The following is a 26,159-nucleotide window of genomic DNA, read 5'->3' as shown; positions in this document are numbered from 1 at the left end:
AGAGAAATCAAGGTACACAGTTAACAGATTACACATCAATTTACAGAAGGAAACGTATGTACAATATACTGTCACCTTCACCCCTATGTTCATTGCAGCACTATTTACAGTAGCCAAGATATGGAAGCAATCTCAGTGTCCATCGACAGAGGAATGGATGAAGAAGATGTGGTATATACACACTGTGGAATATTACTCAGCCATAAAAAAGAATGAAATAATGCCATTTGCAGCAACATGGATGGACCTAGACAATATTACACTCAGTGAAGTAAGTCAGACAGAAAAAGACAATTACTGTGTGATTTTACTTATATGTGGAATGTAAAAAAGAAAACAAATGAACAAACATAACAAAACAGAAACGGAGTCATGGATACAGAGAACAAACAGGTTGTTGCCCAAGGGGAGAAGGGATGAATGAAATGGGTGAGGAAAATTAAGAGGGACAAACTTCCAGTTACAAAATAAATGAGTCACAGGTATGAAAAGTACAGTGTGAGGAATAATCACTAACTATGTAATACCTTTGTGTGGTGACAGATGACAAATAGACTTATCATGATGATCATTTCGATATGTACAGAAATAGCAAATTGCTCTGCTGTGCACCAGGAAATAACATAGGCTTGTAGGTGAATTACGAAAACAAGCAGGAACCCGTGGGGCACTCCTGGGCACAAAAGCCTTTCCATGTCCCCCATTTCTTGTTTGTAGGAAATAGGCTTCATCCAGCCTCCTTGACCTTCCCTGAGTTCCAAAGGTCAGATTCAAATAGTTGTTAATCAGGGAAGGGAGGGGATGCAGAAGCAAGGGAGGGGCAGTCAAGAAAGAGTAGTGAAGCCTTGGGGCAGGTCCTGGTTCTCCCTCAAACAATATACATAACAATATATCTTCCAGCTCTTCTGTAGGAACTCCCACACCTAGCCAACTTCAGGATGAGCACCAGATCCCTGGAGCCCGGCCCTGTTACCTCACCACCAGCCAATCAGAAGAAAGCCACACGCCCTGCAGCTCTCATCCCGAATTTTGCCTGTAAAAACTTCTCCCCCAGAACCATCAGGGAATTCGGGTTTTTTGAGCACAAGCCACCCGTTCACCTTGCTTGGCCCTGTAACAAACCTTTTTCTGCTCCAAACTCTTGACTGATTTTCAGTTGGTTTGGCCTCCCTGTGTTTTGGGCATCTGAACTTTTTGGTTGGTTTGGCCTCATTGGGCACCGGGCACACAAGCTTGCATTCAGTAACAATTGTACTTCAAAAACAAACTCAGAAAAAAGAGATCAGATTTGTGGTTACAGGGTGGAGGGAGTGTGTGCCAAAGATTGAATGACGGGGTCAAAAGGCACAAACTTCCAGTTACAAGATAAATAAGTGCCAGGAATAGAATGTACAACATGATCAATATAATTAACGCTGCTGTGCGTTATATACGTTATGTATTTTGAGAGAGCAAAACCCTGAGTTCTCATCACAAAGAAAAAAATGTTTTTCTATTTTTTTAATGTTGTATCTCTGTGAGACAATGGATGTTCACTGAACTCACTGTGGTCATTTCATGACGTGAGTCAAATCATCATGCTGTACACCTTAAACGCATACAGTGCTGTATCTCAGTAGCACTGGAAGAAAAAAGAAAAATAAAATTAAAAAAGAAACGATACACTGCCAACTTCATTTCTGAGCCAGCCTGGCAGACACCTTAAGTGAGTGGACGGTATCTGGGCTTCGCCGGTGGGGCCACTGCTGTCCCACTGTCACTGGTCATCCTCCTCCCTCCGAGACACCTATGGCTCATCACCGCTCAGGTCCTCAAATCCCAGTTTGGACAGCCTAAGGCATTGCTTGAACCCAGTCACCCAGCCAGGAGACTTATTCAAGTTACTTCTCAACCCAAGAATTTTCAAGAAATACGTTGCTCGCTCATCACAGGTGAAACTGAAACCACGCAACTCACATTGGGACTTGAACGCACGGTCTTTTAACCGAGATCACACACCTGGTCTCAGGACTTAATGAAGCTCAGGTTCTGGATGTCTCATCGCAAAAAGAATTCAGTGAGAGACAAGGTAATAAGTAAGAAGTGGATTTATTTAGAGAGAAACACACTCCAGAGTGTGGGCCATCTCAGAAGGCAAGAGCAGCCCCAGGGTATGGGGTTGTCAGTTTTTATAGGGGTGGGTAATTTCATAGGCTAATGCGTGGGAGGAGTATTCCAGTTATTTTGGGGGAGGGGTGGGGATTTCCAGAAATTGGGCCACTGCCCACTTTTTGATCTTTATGGTCGGCCTTGGAACTGTCATGGCACCTGTGGGTGTGTCATTTAGCTTGCTGATGTGTTACAGTGAGTGTATACTGAGGCTCAAGGTCAAGTGGAGGTCAACTTGTCTGCCTTGGAACTGTCATTGTACCTGTGGGTGTGTCATTTAGCTTGCTGATGTGTTACAGTGAGTGTATACTGAGGCTCAAGGTCAAGTGGAAGTCGACCTGTCTGCCATCTTGGACCTATTTGGTTCTAATCAGTTTATGTAGTGTCCTTGGACTATGTCATTCTTTTAAAGGTTTTGCCCTACCCCCTTCCCTCCTGTTTCAAAACTAGCACCAGCCTTTCCCTGGATGCTCTGTGGGCAAGACCCAAACTAGTGCCGCATTATCAAGCTCATCCACTGGGTTCTCGCAGAGATTTAAACATTGTTCAGACCACTTGAAATGCTGGCTGAGATGCCCATGAAGGGTATTTGTCCTTTTCTCTTTTTTAAAGTATGAGCAATGCACTCCTCTAACCCCTATTGTGATGCAAGTTTTCTAAGTGCTTGAAAAGTTTAGGTTTTAGTGGATTACGAAGTCCCTGGCATTTTCACTGAAATTCCAACATTTCGATTTTCTTCTGGTTATCATATCATTTTTAAACTTGCAAATGTTCAACAGCACTGCCCAGCTCAGATTTGCACAGGACACTGGCAAAACGGGAGCCCACAATGTCGAAGGCGAGACACGTTGGCTGTTGAAGCTACTGACAAGGGCAGGAGGCCTTACTGCCCTGCAGTGCACATGTGGGCCATCTCTGGACATAGGGAGCCCCAAACAGCAATGCCCCCTGAGAAAGAGATGCGGCAGCTTTCATGTGTTTCACAAATAAATTGTTTACCATTCTCTTGGTGGGAATGTAAGTTGGTGCAGCCACTGTGGAAAACAGTATGGAAGTTCCTCAGAAAACTAAAAATAGAACTACCATATGATCCAGCAATCCCACTCCTGGGCATATATCCAAAGAAAACCATAATTCAAAAAGATACACATACCCCAGTGTTCACTGCAGCACTAGTTACAATAGCCATGACATGGAAACAACCTAAATGTCCATCGACAGACGAATGGATAAAGAAGATGTGGTACATACATATATATAACGGAATACTACTCAGCCAAAAAAAAGAATGACCTAATGCCATTTGCAGCAACATGGATGCAACTAGAGATTATCATACTAAGTGAAATAAGTCAGAAAGAGAAAGACAAATACCATATGATATCACTTATACATGGAACCTAAAATATGACACAAATGAACATATCTATGAAACAGAAACAGAATCAGGGACATAGAGAATAGGCTGGTGGTTGCCAAGGTGGGGGAGGGGGATGGGGGAGGGATGGACTGGGAGTTTGGGATTAGCAGATGCAAACTGGTAAATATAGAATGGATAAACAACAAGGTCCTACTGTAGAGCACAGGGAACTATATTCAGTATCCTGTGATAAGCCATAATGGAAAAGAATATGAAAAAGAATGTATGTATATGTATAAGTGAATCACTTTGCTGTACAGCAGAAATTAACACAACATTGTAAGTCAACTATACTTCAATAAAAAATAAATTAAAAAAAAAAAACCCTCACCAAAATGTACTTTTAAAACGGGGCCATTTGGGACTTCCCCAGTGGTCCGGTGGTTAAGAATCGCCTTGCAATGCAGGGGACGCGGGTTCGATCCCTGGTCGGGGAACTAAGATCCCACATGCCGCGGAGCAATGAAGCCCGAGCCACAACTACTGAGCCCGCCCGCCTCGACTATGGAGAAGCCCGAACGCCGCAATGAAGAGCCCGAGCACCACAGTGAAAGACCCCGCGGGTCGCAACAAAGATCCCATGCGCCACAGCTAAGACCCAACGCAGCCAAAGATTAAATCAATCAATAAAATGTTTTTCTTAATAAAAATAAAATGGGGGCATTTGATCATATGTAAACTGGACCTCATTAAAGTGGATCCCGAAAAATGCTAGTCAAAAAAAAAATTGTTCATCATCATCATCATAAATTGTTTAATGTGGTGAATCTGCAAGCTGGATAACCCGCACCTACATGTCAGAGAGCTGACTGTAAGAGCAAAAACTCTTCATTTCTCTCTGGGCCCCAGTTTCCCCCACGTGATGTGTGATGTGGGCGCTCTCCGATGTGAGCTGCTGGAAACGAGTTCAAGGCCATGGGGTCTTAGGCCGCAACCCCTATTCTATCTCCGTGGAACTGGAGTTTAGGAAGTCTGAAAAGGGACCCCAAAACCAAGGCTCTGAAAATGTTGCTTCTTTTTTTTCCCCCGGCCGCACCATGCAGCTTGTGGGATCTTAGTTCCCGGACCAGGGATTGAACCCGGGGCCCCAGCAGTGAGAGCTCAGAGTCCTAACCACAGGACCGCCCAGGAAGTCCCAAATTGTGATTTTCTTTCCCCAAGGATTCCTTTTTCTTGCAACCATGATGACATCATAATTATGTTGTGAATGGTGCCTCTTCTGACCACAAAACTGGCAAATTGCATCGACCATAGATTGAAAAAAACATGAACGGGGACTTCCCTGATGGTCCAGTGGTTAGGACTCCCACCCAGCGCTCTCACTGCTGGGACCCCTGGTTCAATCCCTGGTCGGGGAACTAAGATCCCACGTGCCACGTGGCAGGAAGGAAGGAAGGGAAGAAGGAAGGAAGGAAGGAGGGGAGGAAGGGAGGAAGGAAGAAAAATGACTTGGGGACTTGGTGGAGGAATGAGCAGAATCAAGCAGATTCCCAGAGGACAGCTGAGTCTCACGGCCCAGCTTGGGGAAGGATGAGGGTCCAGCACAGACAGAGGGAGGAGCTTCTGGAACAAAAGCTGAGCCAACATGCTTGACCCTCCAGCCAAGGGAGGGGGATGGGAGGAGACCAGGGCAGCAGAGCCCAAGGTTCAGGGGACACATAAGCGCCCACACCTACCAGGGACCTGCTGCCGTCTTACAGGACTTAACCCATTTCCTCCTCAAAATGACCCACGATGATGCCACTACTGTCCCATCTTACAGATGGTCAGACTGAGGCCCAGCAAAGTTTAGTCACGAGCCTGGTGTCCCTGAGCTAGTAAGTGACAGAGTCGGGCAGCTTGGTTCCAAGTCCCGCTGCGGTTAACTCGCCTCTGCCTGTCCAGAAGCTTAGATCCAGAAGTCCGAACCCAGGCACACAGATTTTGTCGAGCACCTACCATGCTCCAGGCATTGTTTTAAGCACTGGAGCCATGAACAAGATAGATTAGATGGTTCCTCTAGGGGGCTGACATTCCAGGATGAGAGACAGGCAATAAAGAAGTAAACAAAGATCATGTCGGTGGTGATATGGGTCATGGAAACAAATCAGGAGAAAAAGTGAGAGACACGCTTGGTGAAGGGTTAGGGAGGTCAGAGAGGCCTCCTCCAGGATGTGACACTGGAGCCGAGACTGACCGGCCACTCAGAGCCTGAGGGGAGAGCTTGCCAGGAAGAGGGAAGGAACAGCCAGTGCAAAGGCCCTGAGGCAGACGGAACGTGGGGAGGGGCTTGGAGATGAAGTCAGAGCCAGCAGGGGGAGATCGCAGGCATCTGCAGCCTTGGCAACCACACGCTCTCGGCCGGTGGAGTCTCCTGTCCAATGGCTGCATCAGTGACTGACATCTCAACCACGTCTCTCAGTTGCCTCTTCCACCTTCACGGCACAGAGATCCTTTGTCAGCTCCAGAAGGAGAGGAACTATGGAGACTCTAATCTGCACCTCCTTTGACGGCCTCCTTCCCTCTTCGTGGCAAAGCCAGCCCAGGCCTTGAAGGACACTCTCGGTAAATTCACCTCAACCTCCCAGCCCTTAACGATAAGGCTCTAGAGTGAGAGCACGTTGATTCAGCCACTCGCTAACTCTGGGCGAGTTACTACCTGGATTTCCTCATCTGTGAAAGAAGAGAAGCATCAGGTGGTTGAACGACCTGAACGGGGCGATGCCCAGAGCCTGGTGCCTTGCAAGCACTGGTACGGGTTAGTTACTGTCACAGCTGTTGGGTTGATTCAAATACAGCTGTTGGCCCGGCGTGCACGGTCCACGTAGAGATTTACTGGGGTTTGTCCCTGGACCCCGTTCCTCCTTCCATGAGTTATCACTTAGACCTTTCCATAGGCAGAGTAGCAAATTCACACTGACAATGCAGATGGATATTGTTTCTCATAACAATAACAAAAATAACCGTAGCTAACATTTATCTGTGTCTATGGTGTGCCAGGCTCTGTGCTAATGCTTACATAGCTAATTCTTCATGTAACCCTCACAACATCCTATGAGGTGGGTGCTACCATTGCCCCCTTGCAAAAAATGAAAGCAAACCTCTGAGGAATGAGGTGGCCCGTCCAGGGTCATACAGGTGGAAAGTATTAGAGCTGGGATTTGAACCCAAGCCATGTGGCACCAGAGCCTGCCCTCTTAAGCAGGATGCTTAATCTTCAAAGCAACAAACATCTCATGAGTAGGTGCTGCGTTTCAGACTATGTTAGGAGCAGAGGCACAGATATGGGTCGTATAATGGCTAATTATAGTATTCTGGGTGTAGTACAAATTATATGTGTAGCAGTAATGTCTCTGGGTTGAATCGTGTCTCCCCAGATTTCATATCATTCCAGAACCTGTGAACGTGACCTTATTTGGAAATAGGGTCTTTTCAGACGTGACCAAGTTGAGATGAGGTCATACTGGATTAAGATGAGCCTTAACGCCAATGACTGGTGTCCTTACAAGAGGGAGGTTTAGACACACACGCAGGGAGGTATGTGAGCTGTGGAGGTGGATGACGCAGGGGTGAGGCTGCAAGCCAAGGGCTGCTGGCAGTCACCAGAAACCAGGAGAGACGCCTGGAACGGACTCTCCTTCTGAGCCTCCAGAAGGACCAACCCCGCTTATGCCTTGATTTGGGACTTCCAGCCTCTGAACTCTGAGAGGATAAATATGACTAGTGGCCCATCTGAGGCCACTAATTTTTCTTATAAGTCTAGTTGATTGACCGTGTTGTGCTAGTTTCAGGTGTACAGTAAAGTGATTCAGTTATACATATATATATATATTCTTTTTCATATTCTTTTCCATCATGGTTTATCCCAGGATATTGAATACAGTTCCCTGTGCTCTACAGTAGGACCTTGTTGTTTATCCATCCTCTATATAATAGTTTGCATCTGCTAATCCCAAACTCCCACTCCATCCCTCCCCCACCACCCCTCCCCCTTGGCAACCACAAGTCTGTTCTCTACGTCTGTGAGTCTGTTTCTGTTTCGTAGATAAGTTCATTTGTGTCATATTTTCGATCCCACATATAAGTGAAAGCATATGGTATTTGTCTTTCTCTGCCTGACTTACTTCAGTTAGTATGATCATCTCTAGGTCCATCCATGTTGCTGCAAATGGCACTATTTCATTCTTTTTTTTTTTTCCCCACACGTGGGAACTAAGATCCCACATGTGCAGCATGTGGGGTCTTAGTTCCCTGACCAGGGATCGAACCCGCACCCCCTGCAGTGGGAGCGCGGAATCTTAACCACTGGACCGCCAGGGAAGTCCCAATATTTCGTTCTTTTTCACACAGGCCACCTAATCTGTAGTAATTTGTTGTGGCAGTCCTAGGAAACGAACACACTAATAAAAGGGAGACAATAGAAAAGATAGTTTCTCAAGTCACCCTTAGCCCCTGTTTGGCAATAAGCGTTCTTTCTGAAAGTCATGGTTCCCCACTGGCGGTGAGTAGGCAGGGAAAAGCCCGTGATGAATCAATCCCTGGCCTCACAGGAAGCTTGCTTTCCTGTCAACAAAGCACAGGGTGAAAAGCCGTCAACCTCAGGCCAGAGGGCTGTCTGCCTGGCCACAGTCACAAGGCTCCGATGGAGAGAATATTTTCATCCAAGGGAGGAAGAAGTAGCAGAGCCCACCCAACTGTGTTTGCTCTGGTCCCCGAGATGCCCTTTCCGCTCAGCTGAGAGCGTGCAGGTGGGGACAGCTCATAAGAAGAATCCCGAGGCTCACAAATTGCGGTTTAAATAATGGGCCAGATATTTCCCCACAAACCCACTCGACACGAAAAGCAGAAGTTCTTAAGCACTTGGCAACCCAGTTCCCTTTGAGGATCTGTTAAATGCTCTGCACTAACACTCAACCCTAGGGAGAAAAAAAAAATCTGACATGCAAAATTTGGGGTGACATTTCAAAGCACCCTGAACTCCTGAAGCCCATTTACTAACGAACAAATACTTCTGAATAGCCTACTAGGAGCCGGGCACCGTGCTAGGAATACAAGGGTGGAAGAAGAGACGAGGCATTTTTCTTCCTGAAGCCCAGAGCTAGAAGGGCAGTGTATAATCTCCTGTGGCTGCCATAACAAATTACCACAAACTGGGTGGCTTACAATGATAGGAATGTATTCTCTCACGATTCAGGAGGCGAGAAGTCTGAAATCAAGATGGCAGCAGGGTTGGTTCCTTCTGGAGGCTCAGAGGGAGAGTCCGTCCCAGGCCTCTCTCCAGCTTCTGGTGGTGACTTTGGCTTGTAGGCACATCACCCCATCCTCTGCCCCCATCTTCACGTCACCTTCTCTGCTGCACGTCCCTCTGTGTCCCCTCCTCTTCTTACAAGGACTCCGGTCGTTGGATTTAGGACCACTCTAAATCAAGTAGGATATCACAGAGGTCTTTAACTAATGACATTTGCAAGGACCCTATTTCCAAATAAGGTCACGTTCTGAGGCTCTGCGTAGACATGAATTTGGGGGTGACGCTGTTGAACCCAACACAAGTGGCTAAGCAGTCACCATGGAGAGCAGCAAAGGTACACCTGAGGCATCCAAGAAAGGGTTCCTGAGGACCTCATGTGGAGTTAGGAACCAGATGGTGAGTAGAAACTAAAACAGGAGTAGTGGAAAGTGCATCAAGAAGAACTAATCACTATATGTATCAATGCAATAGATAACCAACAAGGACCTACTGTACAGCACAGGGAACTCTGCTCAATATTCTGTAATAACCTGTGTAGGAAAAGAATCTGAAAAAGAATGGGTAGGGGTTTCCCTGGTGGCACAGTGGTTGAGAATCTGCCTGCTAATGCAGGGGACACGGGTTCGAGCCCTGGTCTGGGAAGATCCCACATGCCGCGGAGCAACTAGGCCCGTGAGCCACAACTACTGAGCCTGCGTGTCTGGAGCCTGTGCTCCGCAACAAGAGAGGCCGCGACAGTGAGAGGCCCGCGCACCGCGATGAAGAGTGGCCCCCGCTTGCCGCAACTAGAGAAAGCCCTCGCACAGAAACGAAGACCCAACACAGCCAAAAATAAATAAATAAATTTTTTTTAAGTAAAAAAAAAAAAAAAAGAATGGGTATATGTATATGTATAACTGAATCACTTTGCTGCACACCTGAAACTAACACCACATTGTAAATCAACTATACTCTAATATAAAATAAAAATTAAATTTAAAAAAAAAGAAGAAGAAGAACTAATCACATAGGTGAGGCCCAAACAGAGGGAGGCAACAGCTAAAGAAGCCATCAGACAGGAGGGGCCGTGCAGAGGACCAGTGCAGAGGACCGGTGCAGAGGATGGGCCGGGCTTGTACACTGTTCTTTGGAGTTTGGATTTTATTCTTAGGGTCACCAAATGCCTTTGAAGGATTGGAAGCAGAGAAGTGTTTCTAGAAAGTTCACCTTGGCTGAGGTGAGGAGGACGGATTGGAGAGGGTGAGACCAGACGCAGGGACACCAAGGGTCCCTATCTCAGGGGAAAGTTCCCGGCTTAAGGATGCAAGTGGCTGAAACTCCAGAGACACCCCATGTGTTGTCCTAACCAGCCGGTTGGGATGATTCCCACGGAGCCAACAGGAGGGGTTTAACCCAGGCAGGTGGGATCTGAGCGGGCCAGTCAGATCAACGTCAGCCCAAGAAGAAAACCGATCTAAAATATTCATAAAACTTCGACCAGTTCAGATATACACCTCCTCCCCTTTTGTGGTCCCTTAGCGTTAAGTGCGCCTTAAATGGACCAGTAAGTCCTGTCCGCTCACAGATAAGAAAGTCCTTTGGCCTTCATGCGCCCCGCTGACTTTCAGTCACTCTTCAAGGGCACCTTCTCCCTTAAACCCCCAGGCTGGGGTCCACACCCTCCCCACAGACTCCAAAAATTCCTGATGCAGCCTCTCGGACTAGATTGTAATCTGTACTTTCCTTTCAACCTGTCTCCACTATGAGAGCTTGAGGGCAAGGATTGTTATTTGTTCACCTTTGTGTTCCCAGCTCCCAATACACACACACACACACACACACACACACACACACACACACACACACACAGACACACACAGAACAAGTATTATCAGAATTCCCTGGAAGTCCAGCAGTTAGGACTCAGTGCTCTCATTGCCGGGGCCCCAGGTTCGATCCCTGATCAGGGAACTAAGATCCCAACAAGCCGTGCAGCGTGGCCAAATAAAAAACAGTTATCGTATGGACAGATGGACGGATGGACGGATGGATTCCTTCATGATGCTGTACTGGCTTCAAACCAAAGCCATCAATCAATTAATTAAATCAACATGGACCCATCAATTGCTCTTTAAGTGCTTTATGCGGCCCCCTCCCCCCAAAAGAGTCAGGATAAAATATCCAAAGAGATGCTGGCTTGGCATCTCCTGGCATCTCAGGACTCACCTCATTCCTTCTGCAGCCATCTTATCAAGGTTGGCAGTGTCCTTCGTTTCTGCCCAGTTTGCTCCCAGGTCACCCCACCCCATGTCATCTGCCAAAATGATCACGAAATTCGGTTTCTGGTCTCTTGTTTCCCCACTGAAGCTAAAATCCACGAGAGGATAAAGACATCCCAGGAAACTCACCCCCACCAACAAAACCTTTAGGAAAGGCCAGGCCATGGCGATCAGGGGAGGATTCCAGCTGTGTGGAGTGGTGCAGTGGTGGAGTTGGCAAGAAGCTGCTGGCGGTGACGGTGGTGGTGGTGATGCCCACAGGGATGGTGGGCGCTACAGAAATGAGGCCCCCGTCTGGAATCGTGATTCAAGAGAGTCGGGAAACACACAACCCTGAACTTGACTTTCTCCAGCCCAGCCCCGTAAGGTGACGGGTCGTGTGCAGCAATCAGACCTCAGTGTCAACAACTGCTCTTTGGCCACTTAGGAAATGACCCCTCTGTGCTCAGAGATGTGAGAGCCGGAGCACAAGCCTTGCATCCATTCGGGGCTCCAGCTGGCGAGTGCGGGATAAATTTTCACATCTGCAGAACACCTGGACAGTCTAGAAGCCACAGTCAGTCCCAGTTGAGTTTCTGAGTTCCAGATGGTTGAAGGCTTCGTGTGTCTGTAAGGTTTCCTGAAAGAACAGAAATTGATGAGAAAACAGAGTTAAAACTGCCAGCGCAGCTGTGTTTTACTCAGTAGCTTAGGAAATAATCACTTTTCCAGGCCGACAGATGTTTTCCTTCTTATTCGACTACTGAACAGGTTCATTGCTTTCTCCACCTGAGAAACAGTGATGCTGATATTTGCAATAGACCTATAATTACAGGGTTGGAAGCAACAGTAGAGATGATCTCTCATAACCCGCTCACCGTATAGAGGAGAACATTCTGAGGCCCCGTGTTCCGGACAGAGGGGCAAGGACAAGCACCGCACTGTGTGAAATCCCCCTGGTCCCCGACTCCTACCTCACTGTGCTTCTCTGATTCACAAGACATTCCCAAACTGAGTGTGACCTTGTCAAAACCATCAAGGATTCTAGAAGAAAGGGTGAGACCCTTATTACCTTATTACCAAGACATGATTCTTTCTAACAGTCATGCTGTAAACTAGCATTTCTATATAAAATTCTTTTTTTTTTTCTTTTTGGCCGCACCTTAGTTCCCCGGCCAGGGATTGAACCTGGGCCCTCGGCAGTGAGAGTGCTGAGTCCTAACCACTGGGCCGCCAGGGAATTCCCCAATAAAGGAGCAGTCTGGTTTTGTTTTTGCTTTTTTGCCACACCGTGTGGCATGAGGGATCTTAGTACCTGGACCAGGGATTGAACCCAGGCCCCCTGCGGCGGGAGCTCGGAGTCTTAAACACTGGACCACCAGGGAAGTCCCTCTATATAAAATTCTTGATAGAAATTAATTGGGAAGAAAAGGAAAGGAAAAAAAATCAGTTAATGGTAGAATCTAGGTGGACAGTCTAGGGAGCTCACTGTAGAACTCTTTCCATTTTGCTGTATGTTTGAAATGTTTCATAATAAAATGTTAGGAAAAAATGTCCAAAAAATGTTTAACGGAAATGTGTCCCTTTACATCTTGACAATGTAATTTTTAATAAGAAAATCTTAAGAACATGCTCAACCGGTGCTTCTCACATTTAGATGTACATACAAATCAGCTGGAGATTTTATTAAAATGTAGATTCAGTAGGTGAGGCTGGGACCTGGGGTCTGTATTTCTAACATAGCCTTTAGATTACATTTTGAGTAGCAAGATGCTTAGGAAAAAATATCCAGATTCTGGTCCGAGAAGAAAACTAACATAACTGGAGGTGATTAACCTAACTGATACTTAACCTAACTAGAGACCTAGCTAGAGATGATTCAGCTTCAGCGGAAAAACACAAAACAATAAATCAGGTTGAGTTTTGAAAGACAGAAATGGAAGGTTATGCTTTCAACTGCAGGTTGCAAATGGAAACACAGAATAAAACCATATTACCCCTAGTTCACCTAAAAGCCCTAAATTGACTAGGTTAGTAAGGAGACATAGACTTGAAATTCTGGATCAGATTTTAAAAACCTCCATGGAACACCCAACCCATTAAAGGAGAACCAAGTTATAATATATAAAGATGCGGGACTTCCCTGGTGGTGCAGTGGTTAAGAATCCGCACTCCCAATGCAGGGGGCCCGGGTTCAATCCCCAGTCAGGGATCTAGATCCCACATGCACGCCGCAACTAAGAGTTCGCATGCTACAACTAAGGAGCCCGCCAGCCACAACTAAGACCCAGCACAACCAAATAAATAAATAAATAAATAAATGAACAGTCACATTCTTCAAAAAATAACAGTAATACTAATATATAAAGGTGCTAGTAGGGCTGGGGTTATGACAGATGCCATTTCCAGTTGTGTATCCCTGCCCTTGAGGAAGGAATGCACAGCCGACCAAGCCAGCCAGCCAACCCAGTGGCCAACCCAGATGGATGGGAGTGGTTGGAGGTATGTAAGTTCTGGAAGATCCAGATAAAGTCAAAAGGATAGGCAGCTATGCACTTAATCAAAATAAAAGGAATTCCGAGTCAACAGTCATGTCATCTGGAGGGCAATGAATCAATTGTTCAGCAACGCAAATTCTTCTGTTTTCCAAAAGGAAAGTTATTATTTCAAACTCAATTAGATTCAACTGGTATTTGTTGATCTTGAGGCCCCAAAGACTTCTCCCTTTCTAGAAGAAAGAGGCTTTGCACAAGCAGGGTGCCTAACAAACACTTGTTGACCTGCCTTATTCTACTGGCTTCTGACCATGAGCAACAGTGGCAGGGAGCTTTTCTTCCTAAAGCTACTTAGCTTGGAACACCAGAGCGGCCTCATTCTTCACCCACAATGCATTGCAGAATGACCCAACACAAAACGCCCCGGGGGGGCAGAAAAAACCACTTAAGAAGGAAGTTAAAATTAAGGTGGGAACATAAGTAAACAGATTGTTTTTCTTAAGAATTCTGTGGATAAAACATTCCTCTGAGGTTTTCAAACAGAATCATTAATACTTAAAATTTTTATGGCATGGAAATAAGCTAATTTAGCCAGTACACCATTGCCCTAGCCTTCACGCCCACACCTCCAGGGAGACACTTAATCCTTTCCCCACTTATTGTTTTTAACTAAAGGGAAAAAGCAAGTCAGACATTCAAAGAATGGACTTCAAGCCACAGACCTTGATTAAGATCCAAGCTGACATTATGGAAAACAGTATGGAGGTTCCTCAAATTAAAAATAGACCAACCATATGATCCAGCAATCCCACTTCTGGGTCTATATCCAAAGGAAATGAAATTAATATCTTGAAGAGCTACTGGCACCCCCATGTTTATTGCAGCATTATTCACAATAGCCCAAGTATCCAGTAATGGGTGAATAGGTAAAGAAAATGTGCTGTGTGCATTGTACACACATAATGGAATTACTGGGCCTTAAAAAAGAAGGAGATTCTTCTCCATGCATAACAACCTGGATGAACCTGGCGGATACTATGTGAAGTGAAATAAGCCAGGCACAGAAAGACAAATACCACATGATCTCACTTATATGTGGAATCTAAAAAAGTAGAGCTCACAAAAGCAGAGAGGAGAATGATGGTTGCCAGGGGCTGGGGGGTGGGGCAGGTGGAAGGGAGTTTGTCAAAGTACAAACAAACAGTTACATAGAATCAATCACTTCTGGGACTTCCCTGGCGGTCCAGTGGCTAAGACTCCGCTTCCAACGCAAGGGGCCCGGGTTCGATCCCTGGTCAGGGAACTAGATGCCTGCCACAGCGAGGAGTTCGCATGCCACAACTAAAGATCCCGCATGCCGCAACGAATACCTCACACGGGGCAACGAGGATGCCACGTGCTGCAACTAAGACCCAACATAGCCAAATAAATAAATAAATATTAAAAAAAAAAAAAAAAAGAATCAATCACTTCTGGGGATCTAATGTATAGCATGGTGACTGGATCTAATGTATAGCATGGTGACTAGAGTTTGTAAAACTGTATTACATAGTTGAAATTTTGCAAAGAAAGTAGATCTTCAATGTTTCCACCACCAAAAAAATTTATAAGGTAACTATGTGAGGTGACGGATGTGTTAAATTAGCTTGATTGTGGTCATCATTTTATAATGTATGTGTATATCAAAACATCACATTGTATATAATTTTTATTTGTCGATCCTACTTCAATAAAGCTGGGTCGTTGTGCTTTTTTTTTTTTTTTTTAAAGATCCAAGATCTTTTTTAAAGATCGTTTTTTAAGGACTATGGGCTCAGTGTCTTATCTGAGGCTACTTTCCCAAACTTTCTTTACACATCACACTCCCCATCTCAGAAGGGAGAGTGAGGACTTCCCTGGGGGTCCAGTGGTTAAGAATCTGCCTTCCAATGCAGGGGACACGGGTTCGATCCCTGGTCGGGGAACTAAGATCCCACATGCCGCGGGGCAACTAGGCCCACGTGCCACAACTAGAGAGCCCGCGCGCTGCAACTAAGACCCGACGCAGCCAAGTAAATAAAAGAAGGGAGAGTGGACACAGGCAAGGAGCACTCCTGGGGGCTTAGGAAGAAGGGGGAGCGTTTGACAAATACAGCCTTCACCCCTCTTTCCACTGGGCTGGAAGGTGCTCCACACACACCGCCAAGGCAGGTCCATCTGAGCTGACTGGGATGGGCTCTGCTGGGCGCGAGCACCAACCCTGCCCGTGTCCTCAGGAGCTCCGGTTGCCAATCAGCTTTGCGATGGTCTGCGCTCTTTTCCACGACCCCGCCGTAGAGCAAGGCCGCTGGGCCTCCCTTTGGGTTCCGGGCTTGCTGATGGGGAAGGGTACTCATCACGGAAACGACTCACAGGCGGGCTGTGGGCCAGAAGGGCTGAGCCTTGGAAAGCAGGAGCTGCCCCGAAGATGCGCTCTGCAGGCTGCACACCCGGGCCGGCTGCCCATCACCTGACCCTGGCTCCCCGTGGGCCCCCCGTGGCCAAGCAGCCCGCAAGAGCGCCTTGCAAACAGCTGAAGCAACAAGACAGTCGGGCAGACCTTTCTGGCAGAGGGCTCTGTTGGTTTTCCAAAGACAAAGCTTCGGATGAGCTGAGGCCAAGAAAGACAGAGGCGCAGAGGGAGTGTGAGCTCCGGCTGCAGAGCTCTGTGGTTTCACCCGCCCAGTCGGACCACGGTCACTGGGGGCGCTGGCTGCAGCCAGGAGTCACGCGGGGGTCCCAGGGCACCAGCTGCCCACGTCTGTCGGAAATGATTCCCCCCCTCCAACCCCGTGCCTTCAGTCATCCACCCAGAGAACGGGGACCGAGGCACAGGTCTCCATCTGGGCGCTGTGCGTTCAGCAGTGAATAACACACAGAACCCACTGCCCTCCTGCCACTTACCTGCTGCGGGGAGGAGGGGAAGACATGGACCCAGGAAACGCATCAGGGAGCAAACCACCACAGGAGGGGGATTGGGGAGAGCGAGCCGGTGAGCAGATGCGAGTTAAAGAAGAAGGGCAGGGACCGCCTCACTGATAAGGTGGTCTTTCTAGGTGGATCCAGGAGAGAAGGGGAGGAAGCTTTGCACCGCTGGGAGGTTCAGTCGGGAAGGGAAGGGACACCGCGGGCAGAGAGCCCAGCAGGGCGCAGGGCTGGGGCACGTGAGGGCAGCCGAGAAGCCGCAGGAGCAGCCTCGGAGTGAGGAAGGGCGCGGATTAGCTGGAATCGGGAGGAAGACAGCCTCCCCGGAGCCAGAGGATTTGAGCAAGCTCCGACTCAGCGTAACAGGATCCCTCTGGCTGCTCTACTGGGAGATTAGGAGTCACTGCCGCAGTCCAGGTGAGTCCAGGTGAGCCCAGGTGAGCCCAGGTGAGCCCAGGTGAGTCCAGGTGAGGCAAGCCAAGTGCCCAGGGCGCAGAACTTAAGGAGGTGGCGCTCCAGCTCAGGTGCCCTGACCGTGTAAGCGCAGCCCTGACGGTGAGCACCTCCTTCAATTTTGCCTCGCCCTCATCCAAGCCCAAGGGCAGAGGAGAATCCAGTTACCTTGGTGGCCAACATCAGATGGTCATTTAACGTCTACGTGTAATAAACATCCTCAAGGCCCCTTCCCTTTGCCTCTAGACCCCAACATGTCAGTTTGGGGCTGGCCCAACTCGGAAAGATTTCTTAGAGCATATGTACGGGGCCTCAGTCTTAGCTCACCAGAGGATGGAAAGGAAATCTTTTTTCTGTCATCTTTATTTCTTTTCATTTTATTGAGATATCTTTGACGTACAGCACTGTGTAAGTCTAACGCATGCAGCATAATGACTTGACATACATGTATTGTGAAATGATGACCACAGTAAATTTAGTTACCATCCATCATCTCATATAGATACAAGAAAATGAGAGAGAGAGAGAGAGAGACAGAGAAGAAAAACAAATGCTTTTTTCCTGTAGTGAGAACTTTGAGAATCTACTCTCCTAACAACTTGCAAATATTCCACATGGCAGGTTCACTATAGTCATCCTGTTGTACGTTACATCCCCCGACTCATTTATCTTCTAACTGGAGCAAAAGAAATCTTTGAATACCTCCATCCAAACTGGGAGAGCAATTCCATTTAGATAATTTAAAAAAAAAATTTTAAGCTTGAATACCTATAGCCGCACCCTGTTGGGAATATCAACCTCTGTGACCCCAGGGATGCCAGGAAACTCATCCACAGGGACAGATGACATCCTGCCTGGCTTTAGGCTGGAACCACTTATTGGGACTGTCCCAGAAGGAAGCCATGTGGCAGGAGCCAACTTGGGAGAGCAGAGGTGACATCACACCACGGATCTAAAACTCAGTAGCCCTGCAGAAATTATATCTGGGTCCTTGAACACAGGTCAGAAAAACAGAGAGAGTAGATGGGCCTCTGAATAACATCCTTCCTATAAAACTCCATCCTCCACTTGAGAAGAAAAATCATGAGGGGTGGGATCCAATGAAAAGGGCTTACAGTCAATTACCTGAAATCCACTCCCTTAAAGCCTGTTTGCCAAATGTTTAACGACTTTTTACAAAGCAGTGTTTATTATTACTTATTAAACTTTTGGTTATGAAAGTTGTCAAAATACAGAAGTTGAGAAACTCACACATACCTACCCAACATCTAGATTCAACAGTTATCAACACAGGGCCAGTCTAGTTTTACCCGTCTCCCCTCCTACTTGTCTTTCCCTTATCCTCCCCTTATACTGGATTATTTGGAAACAAATCTCAGATATCATACAACTTCATCAACAAACATTTCTATGTGGCTCTCTAAATTATAAGAATTATTTTAAAATGTAATCACAGGGACTTCCCTGGCAGTCCAGTGGGTAAGACTTCGCCTTCCAATGCAGGGGGTGCAGGTTCGATCCCTGGTCGGGAAGCTAAGATCCCATACGCCTCACGGCCAAAAAACCAAGGCATAAAGCAGAAGCAATATTGTAACAAATTCAATAAAGGCTTTAAAAAACATTCAAAAATTAAAAAATAAAATAGAGTATAATTGCAATTCTAGTAAAGCCCCCATTTTTAAAATAAACAATCATTTGTTAGTATCATCAAAAATCCGATTGGGGCTTCTCTGGTGGCGCAGTGGTTTAAGAATCCACCTGTCAATGCAGGGGACACGGGTTCGAGCCCTGGTCCGGGAAGATCCCACATGCCGCGGAGCAACTAGGCCCGTGCACCACAGCTACTGAGCCCGTGAGCCACAACTACTGAAGCCCGCGTGCCTAGAGCTGGTGCTCTGTAACAAGAGAACCCACCGCAGTGAGAAGCCCGCGCACCACAATGAAGAGTAGCCCCTGCTCACTGCAGCTAGAGAAAGCCCGTGCACAGCAACGAAGACCCAACGCAGCCAAAAATAAATAAATAAATAAATTTGTAAAAAAAGAAAAAGAAGACTGATTGGGGTTCATGTGTCAAAGCTTCATTTTTTCCTGTGTCATTTTTGCATGAGAAGAGGGAAAACTTTCTCTTAAATGCTACCTACTGTCTTTTCTATTTTTGCAGATTTATCCTTTCCCCAGATCTGTTGCACCTCTACAATGAAATATGTTGGATTCCATTATGGATTGAATGATGGTGTCCTTTCAAAATTCCTATGTTGGAAGCTTACCCCTCAATAGGATAGTTTTTGGAGATGGGCCTTTGGGAGACAATCAGGGTTAGAGGAGGTCATTGAGGGGGGAGCCCTCATGATGGGATTAGTGCCCTTATTTGAAGAGACAGGGGAGAGCTTTTTCTCTCTCTCTCTCTCACAGATGGAGGCACAGCAAGTAGGCAGCTGTGAGAAAGCCGGGAAGAGAGTCCTCCCCAAGAACCAAATCAGCCGGCATCTTGATCTTAGACTTCCCAGCCTCCAGAACTGTGAGAAACAAAGTTCTGTGTGTAAGCCCCCAGTCTGTGGTGTTTTGGTACGGCAGCCCAAGCCTGCTAAGAGAGATTCGAGCTAAGTTTGGTTTTTTTAAAATAAATTTATTTATTTGTTTGTTTGTTTATGTTTGCTGCGTTGGGTCTTCATTGCTGCGTGCCGGCTTTCTCTAGTTGCGGTGAGCGGGGGCTACTCTTCTTTGCAGTGTGCGGGCTTCTCATTGTGGTGGCTTCTCTTGTTGCGGAGCACGGGCTCTAGGCACGTGGGCTTCAGTAGTTGTGGCACGCGGGCTCAGCAGTTGTGGCGCACAGGCTTAGTTGCTCCGCTGCATGTGGGATCTTCCCGGACCAGGACTCGAACCTGTGTCCCTTGCACTGGCGGGTGGATTCTTAACCACTGAGCCACCAGGGAAGTCCCCGAGCTAAGTTTTATCTGAGAACCTCTGAGGCTGAAGCAGGGGCAGAAGTAAGGATAAGACCAAAACTTGGGGGAAAAAAATGCTTAATTCAGGGAATTCCCTGGCAGTCCAGCGGTCCAGTGGTTAGGACTCTGTGCTCTCACTGCCATGGGCCGGGGTTCGATCCCTAGTCGGGGAACTAAGATCCCGCAAGCCACGTGGTCTGGCCAGAAAAAAAAATGCTCAATTAAGTGAAGTAGTTACTTGGCAAATCTGCCTTTTGGAGAATTGGCTTTGGGGATGTGATGGCCTGTCTGCAGAAGAATATGTCTCCAGGATCCAGAAGAGTCATTTCCTAGCTCCGTGACTTTGGATCGGTTATGGAATTTCTCTGGGCCTCTGCTTCCCCACTTACCTGAAGAACAGAGCCATAGAAGAGCTCCTCCACCCCAAACCCAACATGAGGATGAAATAACCCAGCACGAGTGCCTGCTCCCAATAAGCGCTCAGAGATGTGGACTATTATTCTCCCCTCTCTCAAATGGCTTGAGGATAAAGAGATAACAAACATGAGAATACTCTGAAAAAGTACCATGCAAAGCCAAAGCGTTACTACAATTAATATTAAGCAAAACTATTCCGAGTATAGACGGTGAAACCAGACTCCCTGCAGCTATTGGCTGAGTCTTTGTCATAACTGTCTGTCAGCATTCTTGGCTGTTGGATTCTGAACCCAGAAAAGGTAAAAGATACAAACACTATGGTTACAACAAGGCCAAAGGGAAAGTGAAGAGTCATCCTGATTTGCATTTCCAAAGCTCCAAACTATAGTTCCTGGTCACACAATCCCATGGTTGTCGGTGCTGTTTTGGGAAAACCTGAGCTGGGTCCTTCTGTCCCGGGCAGACTCTGGTGACACCTAGCATGGTCCTTGGAGTACACTGCCTACCAGCAAATCTGGTTTTGGACAACGTAACAGTACGAGGTCAAGATGTAGAGGGGCTGTGAGGGAAATCGTCCTTTGCTGATGATGCCAATTGAAAGTGGGAATTACGTAATACCATTTGCAGCCACATGGATGGACCTAGAGATTGTCATACTGTGTGAAGTAAGCCAGACAGAGAAAGACAAATACCACATGATATCGCTTATATGTGGAATCTAAAAAAAAAAGGGTACAAATGAACTTACCTATAACACAGAAATAGAGTCACACATGTAGAAAACAAACTTATGGTTACCAGGGTAACAGGGGAAGGGATAAATTGGGAGATTGGGATTGACATATACACACTACTATATATAAAATAGATAACTAATAAGGACCTACTGTACAGCACAGGGAACTCTACTCAATACTCTGTAATGGCCTATATGGGAAAAGAATCCGAAAAAGAACAGATATATGTATATGTATAACAGATTCACTTTGCTGTACATCTGAAACTAACACAACATTGTAAATCAACTATACTCCCATAAAATTTTTTTAAAAAAGAAAGTGGGAATTACATTTTAATATCAGAAACATCCAAAAGGATTATCTGTCCATGACACTGAGCTAACTGCTCCAACAAGAAAACACCACAACTCGAAGATGTGAATTCCATGAGGGCAGGGATGTCTATCTGTTTCACACACTGCATAATTCTGGGTTACCCAACCCAGGAAGTGTTCAACCCATATTTGCCAAATGAGTGCATCTGACCTGAACCACTACGGCCGAGCCTCCATTCCACCCTGAAAACCCAGCTTCATCTCATCACTTCCCTAAATTCAGATGACCTTTCTCAGTTCCCCTGCCTCTGAGATTCTCACTTGCAAAAGCGCCCTTGCTGAGGTGCTGCTTTAGGTGATAATCACATATGTGTCCTCTCTCCTAAACTAGAGAGTAAACACTTTGAGAGTATGGACCACATCCTCCGAGGTGTGGCTTTGTGGCCTGGGAAACTACTGCACTTGCCAGTGCGCATGAGTGGGCTGTATGAGCAGAGGCTGTCCGGACAGAGGAGCGATGGACGTGGGATGGAAGGATGGATGGATGTTCCCTGTACCCAGCCCCGCCCCGGATCCCTACTAAGCATTTGAGCTCAACACAGAGGCCAGAGCCCTCCACCGACCACGGCAGGGCAGGGTCCCTCCTTGCCTCAAACCCCTAACACAGTCCTGGAGCATCCGTCTAGCTTCTTTGCCTCATCCCGCTAGCCGCCTGGAAATGCACGGATGCGCTGCTCTGACAGGGTTAAAATAGCAGCTTAACAGTGTGTCCTGTTCCAGGGGGCAGCCAGACCGGCTGTGCATGTTTAGACAAGATGGGGAAAGCCAGCATCTCCCTTTAGGCAAGAAACATAGCAGGAGAGCAGGTTTTCATTCCTTGGACTTTGAGGAACATGATGGGTGGGACTTCAACAATTATCCAAAGGAAGCCTGATTTGGTTGGGGACAAAACCCAGTGGTCCCACACCCAGCACTTTCCAAAACTTCATGACTCACAACCGTGCCATAAGAGTCTAATATGACATGTATTTGTTCCTGAAAGCAATGTGATTAAAATTACTTGGTTCCGAGAATTTTAATTTTTGTTTTGTTCTGTTTTTAGGACTTTTGCAACAGGCTTGAGATCATTTATAGAGGCCTCCTCAAGGCCACTGTTCTCTCACTTTTTTTCTTTATAAGCAGCGAGAAGATGACAAAACTACAGGAGCAGTAAACAATGAGGACAAAAAAGGACAAATACCAGTGTTGACATCCAAGTAAAAGTGACTCCAGAGTGAACGCAATGCACACAGTGAGACATCAACACTGCCCAGAATGGTAACCAGACGTGAGAGAATTCAGATCACCAGAGGCCCCTGGTACCCTGGGTGGGGATGTGACCTCCCTGTCCCCAAAACCAGCATGCTCTCCCCCCCACTACCACCTTCCTCTCATTCTCTTCACCCTTCACCCCTCCGCCTTGCCAGTGCTTGCAAGATCTTTCCTACCCGTTCTAGGCCCACCGAGCTCCGTCTTCCTCAACGCCCCCAGCCCCTTACACAGGTTAATTCAGTTAACGTAGCAACACAGCACTAAGCTCCCCACACAACTACCCTCTGAGGGAGGTATTATTATTATTACCATCCCCCTTTCACGGATGAGCAGACTGAGGTAGAGAGAGGTTAATTCGCCCAAAGGTGACACAGCTACCAGGGCAGACCTGGGGTTCCAGTCGGGCCTTGGAGTCCATGTTCACGTGCACCTTACCACTTACAGCATCTTCCACCAAACCTCTCAATGACACAGCCCCCTCGCTTGCCTTTCACAGCCCGCTATGGTGACTCCTGGGTTTGTTTTCTCTCTCCAGGGAGAACTTATCCGGGAGGGCAGGGAACCACATCTTTCTTGTCCTCGTACTAACGTGGATCCTCCTCATTGGCCTGCAGATGTTTCTGCTTGGGTAGCCTCTAAAAGAATCTGGAAAAACAAAAAACCCCTTCTGTATTAACTCAAGCTGCCATAGCAAAATACCATAGACCGGGTGGCTTAAAAAACAGGAATGTATTTTCTCCTGGTTCTGGTGGCCACAAGTCTGAGATCAGGGTGCCGGCACGGTCAGGTGCTAGTGAGGGCTCCCTTCCTGGCTTGTAGATGGCTGTCTTCTCACTGCACCTTCACATGGCCTTTCCTCAGTGTGTGCTCACAGAGAGAGACACAGAGAGACAGACAGATTTCTCTCTCTTCCTCTTCTTATAAGGGCAAGAATTCCATCATATGGGCCCCACCCTCATGACCTAATCTAACCCTAATTCCTCCCAAAGGCCCCACCTCCAGATACTGTCACATTGCAAGAGGGAGGGGGGAGGGGGAGGGGCTTCAACATCTGAATGGTGAGGGGCACAAACATTCAGCCCCTAAAACCCTCACAGTGTTAAGTTACCTTCATTGTTTCATCCCAATTCTAAATAGCTGCAAAAGTTATCACTTCAACTGTATCCATAAATGTTGACTTTTATAACAAAACTATTAAACCACGCTTTTCAATGTATCCAATGTCCTATAAACACCAGAGCAATTGCAGGATCTTAGTTCCCCGACCAAGGGATTAGTTCCCCAATCCAAGGGATTGAATCCAGGCCCCAGCAGTGAAAGCGCCGAGTCCTAACCACTGGACCGTCAGGGAATTCTCACCATCATTCATTCAAAAATTACTTGAGAAGAGTTCTCATTAGGTTGGAAATTTTCTATCATTTCTCTCTTTTTTTCAAAACTGTATTTCCATTCTATCTCAATATACTAGAACTTTATGTTCAGAAGTACTGAATTACCTTATCCTACTTTTCTGGAACACAGACTTTGTGTAGAAATTGAAATTTAATTGCTTATGCTTTGCTCCAAGTGTAAAAAAAAAAAAAAAAAATCCCTTCTGGATCGAGCCACTATCATTACTACTGTAAGTAATCGTTGATAATCAAACAACATATATTATAAATTTTGACAAATTATTATTAGGCACAAGGTAACTTTCTTGGAAATGCATCTTTAACAAGATGCACTTGGGAGATGGGACATATTGACTTGAAGAAAGGAGCTTTCCCTGACATAATATTTTGATCTTCCCCCCAGAGGTGTTTACAGCTAGAGCAGGGCACCCTAGTGAGATCTTGGCTCTGGCTAAGCAAGAGAAGGCCCACCAGGCAGGAATAAAGCAACAGCGGGCCTGCCCCATGGTGGGTTCTCAGACAAATCAGCTTCAAGAAAGAGCTGATGTTCTGAAAAGTGATTCCCCCAAAACTGTGCCTCAGAACAGATTTTCCCCTTGGGAAATCTTCAAATTCTCCCCAAAACATGCATTTCTGTTTGAAGGGCCCTGCCTTCCCTCAAACCATCAAATGTCAGGGTTGGGGGAAATCCTATAAACCTCGAGATAAACCCAGCACCTCCGCCTCGAAAGTCAGGATTCCTAGAGGGAAAAGTCTGTGAAGTTCTGTGCTGTCCGGAGAAGCAGATATTAAAGTTTTAAAGCAGGAGTTTGAGTTCATCGAATACTCATGGTAAGACAGGCACGTGGTGCAGAGACAGGGAAGGAGGAGAGTGGGCAGGTGGGCAGGCCGTCCAGGCCTCCCTACAAGCCCCTCCAGGGCTCCCCCTCTTCCTTGGCTGCTCTGAAGACCCAGCCCTTAAAAGCAGGCTTATACTTCCCTGAGCTCCAGACAAGATGCCTTTCAGCCTACTTACCCCAAGTTGAAGTTCTCACGGGCTGGTAAATGCAGGGAGCTTATTTGCAAGCCAGGGTCATATCTGCCTAGCAACCCAACATGAAGACTAGAAGGACTCAGAACGTCCACAGAGACCAGGCAGGCCAAGTTTGCACAAAGGAATCTGTTCTCATGCAAATGAGCCAAAACAGGAGGGCTAGAAAAGAGACAGCAGTGGGGACAGTTCTCGGGAGCCAACGATTTCCAGAGATGTTGTGGGACTTTCTAAAGGCATCATTATAGCCTTGCCCCCTGTAAACGAAGGGCCCTAGGGGCTCTGCCGCCACTTGGGTTGCGACAGATACAAGAGAAGAGGCTAAGAGGGGAGCTGAACCCTGAACTTAATTTCCTGATTTTTCTGGTTCTGTACTCTAGATTGTAAAGGTCCTTTTGTTCGTATTTAGAACTAAACAGAGTTAGTTTTGTTTTTCTTTTTTTTGGGGGGGGGGAGGTAATTGATTAGCATGGTAATGCCTTGCTTTCCCTCCTTTGCTTTCCCTTGAAGAGAGAGAAAAACAGGGGTTTTCACACTTGGTCTCACTAGGATTCAGGGAACAAGGTGAAGCCAGCCTCTAACCACGGTGGACAAATGTCACTGCTTTGTGGCTGGCAAGACTGGACAGAGGTTGGGTTTCCAGACAGCTTGCTGTTATCCAAACGCAGGTGGCAAATGTCATACTTGGAAGAGCTCTCAGTTGCAAAAAGAGCCAGTGTGTCTGAACCTTGGGGGAAATCCCTTCCGTGCTCTGTGCCTCAACTTTTCCAATCTGTAAAATGGAGATGAGTGTCAACTGTAGAAGGTTGCTGATGGGCTTAAAATTAGATCACATGAACGGCACCTAATACAGGGAACAAAGCAAAAATGCAAAAAAAAATACTAATAGGTACAATTAATATGAATAAAATAGCATTACATTATTATTGTTATTATCACTACAGCCATGCTCCTCCAACAGCTACTCATCTCACCTGGTCAAACACTCAGATGCGACTTTCCCAAACGTTCATTCACCCCTAGGGCTTTCTGCATTATCTGTCTAATTTTTAAAACCAAGAAGCTGAAGCACCAAGATCTTTGGTGAC

The 26,159-nt window shown here is 46.7% G+C and overlaps 1 protein-coding gene across 2 annotated transcripts in view; it reads right to left on the bottom strand.

Moving 5' to 3' along the window:
• ARSG (arylsulfatase G) overlaps positions 1–26,159 on the bottom strand; it is a 116,146-nt gene that overhangs the window by 59,228 nt on the left and 30,759 nt on the right. For both annotated transcript variants that reach the window (XM_059908522.1, XM_059908523.1), the window contains exon 2: positions 11,001–11,672. In XM_059908522.1, the coding sequence (XP_059764505.1) occupies positions 11,001–11,218 (218 nt within the window). In that variant the 5' untranslated portion in view covers positions 11,219–11,672. The remainder of the gene's footprint in view (positions 1–11,000; positions 11,673–26,159) is intronic.

The sequence above is a fragment of the Balaenoptera ricei genome, chromosome 20 (assembly GCF_028023285.1).
Source record: "Balaenoptera ricei isolate mBalRic1 chromosome 20, mBalRic1.hap2, whole genome shotgun sequence".
Lineage (NCBI taxonomy): Eukaryota > Metazoa > Chordata > Mammalia > Artiodactyla > Balaenopteridae > Balaenoptera > Balaenoptera ricei.
Note: the sequence above shows the minus strand (reverse complement) of the source record. Positions and strands in the feature narration are given on the sequence as shown.